Source organism: Monodon monoceros, unplaced genomic scaffold, assembly GCF_005190385.1.
Source record: "Monodon monoceros isolate NGI ecotype Baffin Bay Population unplaced genomic scaffold, NGI_Narwhal_1 Super_Scaffold_10, whole genome shotgun sequence".
Taxonomy (NCBI): Eukaryota; Metazoa; Chordata; class Mammalia; order Artiodactyla; family Monodontidae; genus Monodon; species Monodon monoceros.
The window spans coordinates 27,993,784-28,008,153 of NW_021703766.1; the positions used below are offsets into that span (position 1 = coordinate 27,993,784).

The following is a 14,370-nucleotide window of genomic DNA, read 5'->3' on the forward strand; positions in this document are numbered from 1 at the left end:
TATGACAAGACAAGTTCATCTTGCCCCAGACCTGGAATCGGTCAACTCTCCAAAGAGCCCCAGTTACTTTTTATTAAGAAATGGATTTTTAGAGACCACTATCTGGGCACTAAGATGTGCTCATTGCTACACTGTTTCTAAGCCTTTCAGTAGGCAGAGCTATAGAGTTTTTACTTTTGTTTCAGTTTCCTTAAGATAAATTACATCATGAGTTCATACTGACACTTCCAATTCAAAATTAAAAACGTAAAGTTTGGGGTTAACCTCATAGATTTTCTATCTGTATCTCCTTTCTCTCATACCCAAAGTCCTAGTTCTCAGCATCACCACCTTAACTACTTATTTGCTTTATCCTACACTATACACACAATAGTCTCAAAACAGCAGTATCAATCCCTCTACCAACAATATCATTATTGAAGACCGATTAAGATATTACTTGGAAATGTTCCTCTCTGAATGACTATGTCACCAACTGAATGAGCATTTATTTTCCTTCTTTAGGAATTCCTTTTTTTAAATTTAGTTTTGTTTTATAATTACACAAAATATTTATACAATTCCAAAGTCAAATCTATAAAAAAGTCCATCTTCACCTTATTTTTTCCCTTTTCCTATAGGTAACCCTTTGTTTCTTTACACCATTTATATTAATCACAACTTTTTTTTTTTTTTTTTTTTTTTTTTTGTGGTACGCAAGCCTCTCACTGTTGTGGCCTCTCCCGTTGCAGAGCACAGGCTCCGGACACGCAGGCTCAGCAGCCATGGCTCACGGGCCCAGCCGCTCCGCAGCATGTAGGATCCTCCCGGACTGGGGCACGAACCCGCGTCCCCTGCATCGGCAGGCAGACTCTCAACCACTGCGCCACCAGGAAAGCCCTAATCACACCTTTTAATTTCCTGTATTTGTTGCTTTGACATCTGGGGCCTTGCTGGCACTGGAGCGACTGCCTCTCCCAGAGTTAGCTAATTCCTAGAGGCCTGTAAGCACATATAAGAACATATGCACACTAATCAATCCAGAGCCCATACCTCAACCACCTCCTTCAATGGGTCACTATCCCCTGCCCTAATTATCTCAGGGTGAGGTACCAGACAACTAGAGACAGCGCCTTTACCCTAGAGCCCACTGAGGCTATTCAAACTAGCCAATCCTAAGCCTGCTCACCCTGCCTTCCCAGAGAAACCTCAGTAAAGGCTCTCGCCCAGGTTTTCCTCTTGCTTCCTCTGCCCCCTGACTGACCTCAGTGCTCCCTCAGTGGCCCTGCATGGCATGCCCTGCCTCCTGTTTCCAGAGAAATGTGAGTAGAGGGCTTCCCTGGTGGCGCAGTGGTTAAGAATCCGCCTGCCAATGCAGGAGACACGGGTTCGAGCCCTGGTCCGGGAAGATCCCACATGCCGCGGAGCAACTAAGCCCGTGCACCACAACTACTGAGCCTGCGCTCTACAGCCCGAGCTCTGCAATAAGAGTAGCCACTGCAATGAGAAGCACGTGCACCGCAACGAAGAGTAGCCCCCGCTTGCATCAGCTAGAGGAAGCCCGCACACAGCCATGAAGACCCAACGCAGCCAAAAAAAGAAATGTGACTAGAAACTTCTTCCTTCATGACAGTCATGTCATATCCATGTTTGCATGTCTTACCATACCTGATTATAGTAAATCTCAGCTATTTTTAAACACCTTCCTTCTTTTTTTATTAGCAGTTAGGTATATAAGTTTGTGTTACGTACTTTTTAAAAACAGCTTTATTGAGCTATAATTCACATACTATACAATCACCCACTTAAAACGTATAATTCATAGATACATTTATAAATGAATCACTTTGTTGTACACCTGAAACTAACACAACATTGTTAATCAACTATACTCCAATATAAAATAAAAATTAAAAAGAATTTTAAAAAATGGCAGAATGTTGATATGATAGGTGATGGGTACCTGGGAGTTTATTATACTGTTTCCTCTACTATTGTGTATGTTTTGATATTTCCATAATAAAAGTGTTAAAAGTAAGTGCAATAAGAGGGGAAAAAAAGAATCTCAAAAAAAAAAGTATAATTCAGTGGGTTTTAGTATAGCCACAGATTTGTGCAACCACCACTACAATCGATTTTAGAATATTTTCATCACCCAGAAAAGAAACCACCCTACCCACCAGCAGTCACTCCCTATGTCCCCTAATCTACCCACTCCCTTGGCAACCTCTAATCTACTTTCTGTTTCTACAGATTTGCCTATTCTGGACATTTTCTATAAATGGAACTATACAATATGTAGTCTTTTGTGACTGGCTTCTTTCACTTAGCATAATGTTTTCAAGGTTCATCCATGTTGGAGCATGTATTAGTAGTTCACTCTTCTTTATTGCCAAATAGTATTCCATTATATGGATATGCCACTTTTATTTATCAATTCATCAGCTGTTAGACATTTCGATTGTTTCTACTTTTTGGTGATTATGAGTAATGCTGCTATGAACGCTCATGTACAGGTTTTTGTGTGGACAACGGTTTTCATTCCTCCTGGGTATAAACCTGGGAGTGGAACTGCTCAGCCATATGTTAACTCTATATTTAACCTTTTGAGAAACTGCTGGATGTTTTCCAAAGTGGCTGCACCACTTTACATTCCTACTGACAGTTTACGAGGGTTTCAATATTTTCCACATTCTCACCAACATTTGTTATTATCCGTCTTTTTTGATTACAGCCATCCTAGTGGGGGTGAAGTGGTATCTTATCGCAGTTTTGATTTGCATTTCCCTGATGGTTAGTGATGTTGAGCATCTTTTCATTTGCTTATTGGACATTAATATACCTCCTTTGGAGAAATGCCTATTCAGATCTTTTGCTCATTTTAAAACTGGTTTGTCTTTTGGTCCAGCCACTAAGTAAAACAATATGGCGGATTCTCAAAAAACTAAAAATAGAACTACTACATAATCCAGCAATTCCACTCCGGGGTATGTACTTGGCAAAAATGAAAACACTAAACCAAAAAGATACATGCATCCAATGTTCACAGCAGCACTATTTACAATAGCCAAGATATGAAAACAACCCAAGTGCCCATCCACAGATGATAAAGAAGATGTGATACACACATATGGTGGACTGTTACTCAGCCATAAAAAAGAATGAGGGACTTCCCTGGTGGCGCAGTGGTTAAGAATCCACCTGCCAATGCAGGGGACACAGGTTTGATCCCTGGTCCAGGAAGATCCCACATGCCGCAGAGCAACTAAGCCCATGTGCCGCAACTACTGAGCCTGCGCTCTAGAGCCTGTGAGCCACAACTACTGAGCCCACACGCCACACCTACTGAAGCCCGCATGCCCTAGATCCCACACGCCACAACTACTGAAGCCCGTGTGCCTAGAGCTCGTGTTCCACAATAAGAGAAGCCACCAAAATTAGAAGCCCACGCACTGCAACAAAGAGTAGCACCCGCTCACAACAGGTAGAGAAAGCCCCTGCAGCAACGAAGACCCAATGCAGCCAAAAACAAAAAACAAACAAAAAAGAATGAAAATCTGCCATTTGCAGCAATGTGGATGGGCTGAGAGAACATTACGCTTAATGAAATAAGTCAGAGAAAAACAAATACTGTATGATATCACTTACACGTGGAATCTAAAAAATAATGCAAACCAACGTATACGCAAAACAGAAACAGACTCACAGATATAGAAAACAAACTAATGGTTACCAAAAGGGGGAGGGAAAGGGGGAGGGGCAAATTAGGGGTATGGGATTAAGAGATACAAACTACTATATATAAAATAGATAAGCAACAAGGATATATTGTATAGCACAGGGAATTATTATATCCATTATCTTGTGACAACTTTTAACGGACTATAATCCGTAAAAATATTGAATCACAATGCTGTACACCTGAAACTAATATAATATTGTAAATCAACTATACTTCAAAACAAATTGGGTTGTCTTTTTATTATTGAGTTGTAAGAGTTTTTAATATGTTCTGGGTATAAGCCCCTTATTTGACATATATTGTAATATGCAAATATTTTCTCCCCATTCTGTGGGTTGTTTTCTCTCCTGATAGCGTCCTTTAAAGCACAAAAGTTTTTTAATTTTGATGAAGTTCAGTTTATCTATTTTTGATTCTGTCACTTATGCTTTTGGTTTCACATCCAAGAAGGTCAGAAGATTTACACCTACTTTTAAGAGTTTTAAAGCTTTAAAGACAAATACATATGATTTCACTTATACGTAGAATCTAAAAACCAAATCAAATGAACAGACATAACAAAACAGACTCATAGATTCAAAGAACAAACAGGTGGTTGCCAGAGGGGAGGGAGGTGGGGGGAATGAGTGAAATAGGTGAGGGAGATTAAGAGGTACAAACTTCTAATTACGAAATAAATGCGTCACTGGAATGAAATGCAGAGCATGGGGAATATAGTCAATAATATTGTAATAACGTTGTACGGTGACAGATGGTAACTAGACTTATTGTGGTGACCATTTTGTAATGTACAGAAATATCGAGTCACTATGCTGTGCACCTGGAACTAACATAGTGTTGAAGGTCAATTATACTCAACTAACAAAAAATAAAAAAAAAAGGAATTGTTTCGGTCATTCTAGGTTCCTTGAATTTCCATATGAATTTTAGGATCAATTTACAAATTGCTGCAAAAAAGCCAGCTGGGATTTTGATACGAATTGCATGTAATCTATAGATCAATTTGGGGAGTGTTACCATCTTAATAATATAAAGTCTTCCAATCCACGAATATGGACTTTCTTTCACCTGCTTTCTTAAATAAATGATAAAGTACTATACCCTTTTCTCCACCTTGCATGTTTATTTTACTTAACGATATGGCCTGGAGTCGCTCCATCCATGGCAGTGTATATTCTCATTCCTTTGTGCCACTGAAAAGCTATGCACATGTACCAATATTCAACCAGTCCCATATTGATGGATGTCAGAGTTGTTTCCAACTTTTGCTATTACAAATAATGCTGCAAAGAATAACCTTGTGCGCACATCTTTTCGTACTTTTGCCAGTGTATCTTTGGGAGAGATTCCCTGGAAGCGGGACTGCTGGGTCAAGAGTAAATGCACTAGCTATTGTCAAATTCTGTGCTGCAGGCACTCTATCTCCACCAGAGATACATGAGAACGTATCCAGTGCCTAGTGATTTTAAGGCATACCAGGGTTGGGAATCTTGGCATTTAAAAATTAACTATTAGAATTATGAGAAGAGAAAGGTCATCCAAGTGGCTGGTGCCTGGAGGAACTGTGGGCCTGTGCAGTGCATATGCAGAAGTCCTGATGGGGAAGGGGGAGGGAGGAACGATGAAGGAGGCAGGGAATCTAGGGTAGGGATGGTTTTACAAATAAAGGCTGTACCAGAAACTTTCAGCTTCTAAGGGTGGAAAAATCCAAAGGTTCCCTGCCCCCAACCTGCCCCAATTTTTGTAAGCCAGGCAGCTTCTCTTGAGCACAGAGCCAGAGAGGATGGAGTCTAACAGTCCAGTCCCAGGAGAACAGAAGGACAAAAGCTGTTCTCAGTCAGTATACATGGGGAGCAGAAAAAAAGTCAAGAGGCTTGAGTTAGTCCCACCAGTCACTTACTGACTGAAAATCCTGGGTGCATCACTTTTCCAAGCTTCCTTTTTCTCCTGCTAACATGTGAAGGAAAACCCTGCCTCTCTCACCTCTCAGGCTTGTGAAGACCAGTCAAGAGAGCACCTATTATAAGCCCATGGGAACTGAAAGTGCCTTACAAACGTGAGGGATTCTCACTGCCCAAGCTGGATTTGAGTTCTGGTGTGACCGACCACTTACTATCTGACTCTCCTCAATTATAAAACAGAGACAGTAACACTTATTTCACAGGGTTATTTTAAGAGGAAAGTATAAAATGCATGTAAAGTACTTGGCACAATGTCTGACAAACAGTAAGTGCTTTAAAAGGTAAGTTAGTACAAGCATAGTAAAGTTATAATCTGCTGTTTAACTTTGGGCAAATAAATGTTTATACATGCTTTGCTTGAACATGAAGAAAAGTGTGAAAGAATAAGTAAATTAATAAGACTGATTACCTTGGAGGGTAAAGTTAGGGAGAGAGAATGATTGCTGCATTTTTCTTTGTACACCTCTAGGTTGTTTGGCTTCTGAGCTGAATGGAAAAATCCAATGAGGCATCTCCAATGAGAAAAAGGGGGGATGCAATTGACGATGTGTACCCAGGGAGGGCTTCACAGCTAGTGATAATATTCCATGTCTTAACTGTGCCATGTGCACAGGAGTATTCATTCATTTTCCTATTATTTACACCAGGAGTCAGCGAACTTATTCTGTAAAAGGCAGACAGTAAGTGCTTCAGGCTTTGCCGGCCATACAGTCTCTGTCATCACTACTCAACTCTGCTACTGTAGCACAAAGGCAGCATAGACAATACATAAACAAGTAAGTGTGCCTGTGTTCCAATAAAACTTTAACAGGCAGCAGGTTGGATTTGGCTCCTGGGTCTTAGTCGGCCAACCCCTGATTTATACCTTTATATATGTTATACATATGCTTCTTTATGTGTGAAGGTATTTTACAATTTAAGAATACCACACATGCAAAAAAGCCAGCAAATCTGTTCCCTAAAATGAAAAATCCAACAAAGTCTATTTAAACAAATGAATTTCAACACAGAACAATTCACTCTTAGGTCTACAAGCTAATCTTAAATAAAATCTTGAAGACAGAAATTTTTTTCAAAATTTATTTCGTGTAAGAAAATTTTCCCTATTCACTTCTCTCCTCTGCCCTCATCCTGTACTGAAATATTCACATCACACTTTATGTCTCTGCCTATCAAGGAGATGGAAAAATACAGTCATCAGCCCTTTGGTTTCTTTTTGAGCACCTGCCCCACCCTATACCCATTCTTTCAATGTTCCAACTTCCTCCTCCCTAAAATGATGAATTTAAGGTAGAAAGATATGAGGAAGAATGGAAATTTACAAGAAAGAGAGCATGACTGATAATTGTTCCCAAGAAAACATTTTCCCTTTTTGCTCTTAATAGGCTGTAAAGCTAATGCAATTAAATTATAACTATAGCAACTCAGCTGGCATCACAGTCCTTTCGCTCCAGCAGCATCCTTTCACACAAGCAAAAGCCTGCACGCTAAAGATCCGGGGTAACTGCAGGCAACCAGCAGCAGCAGCAGTAGGATCCTGCAGGGAGGGCAAGTTAGCAGAAATGTCTAAAGGCTGGATGGGGTGCTGAGGAAAAGTGTAATGGAGCAGTTGGCTGCATTTAGCTACAAGGCTGGATAGTGAAAAACCCCTGCCAGGGTTCCCCTGATTTGTCTTTACTAATACCAACAGAACGCAAACTAACTAGTATTTTAATAAATAAAATTCTGGGGAGGCCTACATAAGAATTTCTACAACATCCTTACTGACTCAGCAGAGCAGCCAAAACATTCAGCTCTCAAGATTAGTTGGGGAAAAAAAAATGTAGCCCTTATACTCACCCCCTGTGACATTTACTATGTATCCAAAACAATGTCCCCACCTTAACACCAGCACTTAGGTCTTATCAAGTTTAAGGAATGAAGACTGAGCAGATGACTGACGATTTCCCATACAGTATTTCCCACAGAGAATCTCAGCCACTTTCCAGACCCAGCAAGGTCACCAGTAACAGCACCTCTGCATCCTCCCATGACCTTTCCATCAGGGCTAAAGGAGCATACACTCTGAAGTCAACCTCACTGGGTTTGAATCCTGACTCACTACTCACCAGCTGTGTGATCTGAGAGAGTTACTTGCCCTTTCTGAGCCTTAGCTGCTCATCTGTAATACAGGGACCACAGTCCTACTATTTGTTGTGAGGATTAAGCAAAATCTTACTGATGCATAATAAGTAACCAGTAAATCACATTGCCTATGGAAAGAGGTGAGATTTTTTCCTGCCTCACCAAACAATAAGCTTCTTAAGGGCAAGGACCATGTCTAATTCATGGTTGTAGTCCCAGAGACAGCCCAGGCCTGGCACAGTGGGGATCCCAAACACATGTCTGTGGAATCAACAACCCAAAGCATGTTGTGAGGCAGCAGCAGCCACTGGCCAGTCAACCTGCACTTTTCTCCTGCTGCACTCTCTGGAGGCTCACCCACTTTCCTCTTCTACAATCAACTGGCAGCCACTGCATTTCCAAGGCCTTTTAGAAGCAGCCTCTGGGGTCGCTGACAGTAAGCAGACAGGATCACTCCTCACTTGGATGGCTTCTCATCACTAACTGCTCATCAGTTTCTTCCAAGTACTCTTAAAAACTCTGCTCATCACTGGGCCCTCTCTGGCTTGGAGGGTAACATTTATCTGTGTGACCCACATTTACCAATATACTACGTGAGCCATTTATCACCAACAGTCAGTGAACCCAAGCAGGAACGACTGGGACGGTTTCTGTATGACAAAGCCCTTCGCCCTTTCTCACCCTGATCATCTCTGCCTGTGATAGGGGCTCGCAGCTTGGTCAGGCAGACAGGCTGGAAAACCCAGGAGGCAGGGAGACAAAGCAAGGCTGCTGACCTGTTTATAAAACCTCTCTTGAATTCCTGAGACTCTGGCTTGTATCTGTCTTTTACAGACTACATCCAAATTCAAGGCAGGAAAGAAGCAGATCCTGCCCCCGAGCCACCCAGCACCAGTGCTGCCTCCCCACCAGTACTCACGCCTTGACATCTGCTGTCTCCTGGGATGTGCGTGTGAGGGTACGGGAACGCAGGCGCTCGCCTGCCTGCTGGATCTCCTGTAGGTTCCGTTCCACATGGGGAAGCTCTGAGATGCCCTCGGTCTCAGCGGCAAGCTGTTCAGCTTGCTGAAGGAGCTCACCAAACCCCTCAGTATCCATTGGAGATGCAGATCCTAGGTGGGGGAGAAAAAGGAAGAGACCCAAATCAAGAGGAAAGATAAGCTTCAAACACTGCCTGAACCTGTCACAAGCTTAACGAAACACTAGGACTTTTTGTAAACAGACAAGGAGACAGCTCATCAACAAGCAGGATTTGTTCCTGAACATAGCCCAAGAAAAACAGTCCTGACAGAGAAAATGAGTCAGACTGAGAAGAAATAGATCACTTCTGTCCATACTGACAGCCCCAAGATTGATTTCTGCCACCAGAACAAATGCAAAGATATTAAAGCACAGATCAGAATTCCTGCCTCACTTCAGACTCAAAGCCGACAAGGCAACAGAAGCCATGGTGGCAACCTCTGGGAGGCGTAAAGAACCCTCACTCAAACTTCCTCTCCCTCCACCTGTCTTAGACAGAAAAACACCTCCACCCGCAGACGGCTGGCAATTTATATGGGCTGGCAATTTATATGGCCATCTCATCTCATATGATTCCCAAACAACTCCATGAGGACCCTGAGAAGACAGAGAAGGAACTCCAGTCCACAGAGCTCAGTTCTGTGCCTAGAATACTCTCTGCTGCAATGAGGCTGAACTGAAACCAGAAGAACACAGGTCTTCTGACTAATCCCATTAGTCTCCTTCGCTAACATGAAAGACAGTCTTTTAAAATTCATGTCCAAGTCTCCATTCACTCATTCTTCAGCTTTATCTCTGAGAGCAGAGATTCATGTCTGCTTATTATATATGACATTCAGAATATGACTTGTTAATATATCTACTACTTTTAGAGATACTGTTGCAACTAATAATTATACTAATTTAAGTAGCAGCTGGCTTCTAGACCATGAATATTATTAGCAAGATCACCTGTTTCTCCAACAACTGAGAAAAGCTCTGTGAACAATGTTGATATTTAATGCATATTACACATTTATGAATCTTCTATATACTGTACCATCCTTGTATAAGGTTCATAACTAAGAGAAGGAGTTTTTAACTCCTACCACTATTTAAGTCAACAGAAGATAAATAGTATCAACATCATTTTAAAAAATTACATTGCTAAAAGGTTAACAAAATTATTATTTATTAAAAAAAGAACAATATTCTTTAAATAGTAGCTCTTGATTATATTTTTCCCCTTTGTTTTAAACCCATGGCTTCTATTGTACTTTAGAAATCCCTGTGGTCTAGAATTGTAGTTACAATGTTAATGTAATGTATAATTATATCTCAGCTATGAAGCTCAGGTTAATGTTAAAAGAGCATGGTTTCCACCATAAATCCACAGCAGCAGAATAAGGACTTTTAAAAATGAACATTAAAGGACATTAACTTTAAAGGCAAGGGCACAAGGTTAAAACAAAAATAGCTCAGCTGGAGTAAACATGAAGACATTTTGGTATTCTTTATGAAGTGCCAAGCTGACTTTAATCTTTAGACAAAAAGTCATATACACTATAACTCTTTACCTAAAGTTTCTAGATAATCATTGTCATTTTTTTTTTTTTTTTTTTACCTAATAGAATCAAGCTGTAACTGGCCACCTCTACCTGTGAGAAAATGTGGATCACAGATTGAGAAGGGTATTCTCGGGGACAGAAGAAAGAAGCAGAGAGTATAATTAAACGACGGCTCCTGCTTGATGGAGAAATGCTTTTCCTCAGAAACCTATAGGGCCAGTGATGTTCTATGAACTACCAGAAACATGGTCACTCACCAGAAAGAGGAAAAAAAAAAGAAATATGTTGCCTCTTACCACCATTTTTTTTTTTTTTTTTTTTTTGCGGTATGTGGGCCTCTCACTGTTGTGGCCTCTCCCGTTGCGGAGCACAGGCTCCGGACGCACAGGTTCAGTGGCCACGGCTCACTCACGGGCCCAGCCGCTCCACGGCATGTGGGACCTTCCCGGACCGGGGCACGAACCCGCGTCCCCTGCATTGGCAGGTGGACTCTCAACCACTGAGCCACCAGGGAAACCCTCCCCACACTTTTTTTTTTTACTCTAAGATAAAAATAATTTGTCTAACAGAGCCAAGGAGAAGGAAATATTTTTTCTTTCATAAGGAAAATTCTGGAACTCCCTGAATAAAACAAAACTTTTTTATGTTCAAAAAAGAAGAAAAATAAAGGAAAAAAATATATCTATCATTTCACGTAACATTTCCATGTCAGACAAATTCAGACAAAGAAAACGCTCAACTTCTCAAATGACTTGCCCATACAAAGATTTAAAGTCATGGATCTGAGGGTAATAAATGCAAAATAAAAGTCATGATTTACTTTAATATGGTCCAATAAATATGATTTTTAAAAGTTAACTAAATAGAATTATTTTGACCATAGTAAAATAAAGGCTGAATCTCTAAACAACATCCTAAACTTAATATGCCCCAAACTGAGCTTTAACCTTTCATCTACAAAACCTGCTCCTTGGCCTGCTCCAATCAGTTGCTTGGGCCAAAATCCTTAAAGGCCTCCCTGACTCACATCCCACATTCAAATAGGCCAACAAAGCCTTTCAAATCTACCATCAAAATGCACCCAGAATCTACCTCTTCCCACCACATTCCCCCACCCAAGTCACTCTCACCTCTTCCTGGCTTCCCGGCTTCAGCCCTTGTCTCCTACAGTGTCTTCTCAATCCAGCGATCAATGATCCTTTGAAAGTCTGATCACATCCATCCTCTGTTTAAACTTCTTGTACAGAGTGAAGCCCTACAGAAGCAAGCCATCTCTTCTTACCTCCTAGACTCATCTCCAGTCCTGTCCCCCTTCCTTTCCTGGGCTCCAGCCACCCTGGGGCCTCCTTGCTGGTCCCCCAGTGGGTCAAGCACATTCCTGCCCTAGAGGCTTTCTTTGTACTCCTTATTTCCTCTACCTGGAACGCACCTCTCCCAGATATGCTCATGGCTGATTCCCTATCTCTCTCAGCTAAACTGTCAGCTTGCCTCTGATGCCAACCTATAACAAAATATTTATGAGTGCAACCTGCAACCACCCTCAGCACTGCCCCCCACCCCCAGCTAGAATGTAAACTGCACAAGGATAGGGTTTTTTGCCTGTTTTGTTCACTGAGGTACCCCAGGTTCTTAGAACAGTGCCTGGCACATAGTAGGTTCTCATCTGTTCAATGAATGGGAGTTTTATTCTTCCGTTTGTGGAGACTGTTCTTCTTGAAGGCTTCCTACACACTCTTGCCAAATCAGCACCCACTGGCAAGCAGAGACCAAAGCAAAAACATTCCCTTCCGACTACCAACTGATACTTAACATTTCTGAGGCTGCACAGCATAAGGCAGAGACAGTATAAATGGCATGAATTCAGATCACACTTGGTCCAGACTAGTGCTTTCCCTCTAAATACCCAGACAAAAACCCAGTGATATTTTAGAAGAAACAGCCCAGTTTTCAGGTGAACAAATTCCAAACTAAAAGAACAAATATACATACAGGAAGAACTGTGCTATATAAGTTTAGAGTAGAAAATAAGCTTGTTCCATGTCTGTCTGAGAGAAGAGAGAAATGTATATGATACCATATTTGGGAAAAACTGGATCTGTCCTGCATTATAACTCAACCAGTGGAAACTGATTTACAAAAAAGTTATCAAAGTTTCCAAATGTATACTTTGATGTAGTCATCATCTCATTAAAATTTTTAAACATATGGTTAATTTTACACATTTAAAGATGATTTTTAACCCTTCTGCAGAATAAATATCAATTTAGCCACAAAATATAGGGGTTAAACAAACCAAATATCAATTTTGACCCAAGATACTGAAAACTGATCATGAAAATAACCTCACTAGCTTTGTCCAATAGTGAGAACCAGAATGATTAGTGGGAGCGGAGGTGAGAGGGTGAAGTCCAAGCTCTGTGTTGGGAAAAAAATCTGGCCAAGACACACGCAGAGACTGGATGCCAGCTGCACCCCTGGGGAGCTATGGAGGAGGGAGCCAGGAAGAAGCCACACTGAGAACCCACAGAAGTGGGATGTGGAATAGTCAATGCAGCAAAACTGGGGCTGGACCGGAAAAGGCCAGCAAGGACAGACAGCACTAAGGCTCCTCTCTGTCAGCATGACTCTGAGCCTGATTGTTGAGAGGCCTCTGGAAACACCGAAAGGTGCTTCAGAGAGCATGGCAGGGTACCAGGGCCCTGAGCAACAAACTGCTCTCCGTGCCTCTTGGCAGAAGTCCTACTGAGCCTCCACAGACCTCCTCAAACACCCGAGTAAGCCTTAAAATGAAGGGCAAACTTATCACTGCTGTTAGAAGGCAAGACTGGTTATCCTTTGGTGGGGGGTGGGGGTGGGGGGGAACAGGAGGAGGCAGAAAGGAGGCTTCTGGGGGGCTGGTAACTTTGTTTATTCTGGGTGCTGCTTAATAGTGTGTTCATTTTGAGAACATTCACTGAGATAGACTCGTGATTTATGTACTTTTCTGACTGTATTGCACTTCAATAAAAAGTACCCCATCAAAATGAAGGACAATGACCCACTGTTTTTCAGAGGTTGCAGACACCCTGCTATATTAGAAATGGTGGGACTTCCCTGGCGGTCCAGTGGTTAAGACTCTGTGCTTCCAATGCAGGGGGTGCAGGTTCGATCCCTGGTCTGGGAACTAAGATCCCACATGCTCCGCGGTATAGCCAAAAAATTTTTTAAAATTAAAAATAAATAATAGGGCTTCCCTGGTGGCGCAGTGGTTGACAGTCTGCCTGCCGATGCAGGGGACACGGGTTCGAGCCCTGGTCTGGGAGGATCCCACATGCCACGGAGCAACTGGGCCCGTGAGCCACAACTACTGAACCTGCGCGTCTGGAGCCTGTGCTCCGCAACGAGAGGCCACGATAGTGAGAGGCCTGCACGCCGCGATTAAGAGTGGCCCCTGCTCGCCGCAACTGGAGAAAGCCCTCCCACAGAAACGAAGACCCAACACAGCCAAAAATAAATAAATAAATTTTAAATATATATTAATAATAATAATAAATAAACAGAAATGGCGAGTGCTCTTAGTGGGAAGTTCCCAAGATCCAGGCCTCTTCACCACACCTAGAGGATGCTGAGAAATTAACTAGGGGAAAAAATTAAAGCCACCGCTTTAGAGAGACAGCTCTCACCTAGAGCTAAAACCAAGGACTGGGCAGACTTCCATTTCCTCAAGTTAGTCAGCACTCACCTGTCATTCAGTGTCCAAAAAAATGTCCCTTCCAGGCACATAAACATTCTTAACAAAGAGAAAAAAAAAAAATCTCCAAATGGCATATAGGATGAAATGAACTTAAAAAAAGGGCAGAGCAAAAATGCATCAAATAATTTTGGTTCACTTGCTATTAACATGTGTCTTAATTATGAAAAATATGGTCATTTCCACATTCCCAATATAACCATGTTAAATATTTAATCAAGCCAAAAAAGAGTAGTGTAGTATAATAAGAAATATATCTGGTCTTTG

General features: G+C 41.7%; 1 protein-coding gene across 4 annotated transcripts in view; it reads right to left on the minus strand.

The window, feature by feature from the left end:
- The window catches only part of NUP93 (nucleoporin 93), a 107,866-nt gene that overhangs the window by 80,028 nt on the left and 13,468 nt on the right, over positions 1-14,370 (minus strand). For all 4 annotated transcript variants that reach the window (XM_029204080.1, XM_029204070.1, XM_029204063.1 and 1 more), the window contains exon 2: positions 8,726-8,918. In XM_029204080.1, the coding sequence (XP_029059913.1) occupies positions 8,726-8,904 (179 nt within the window). In that variant the 5' untranslated portion in view covers positions 8,905-8,918. The remainder of the gene's footprint in view (positions 1-8,725; positions 8,919-14,370) is intronic.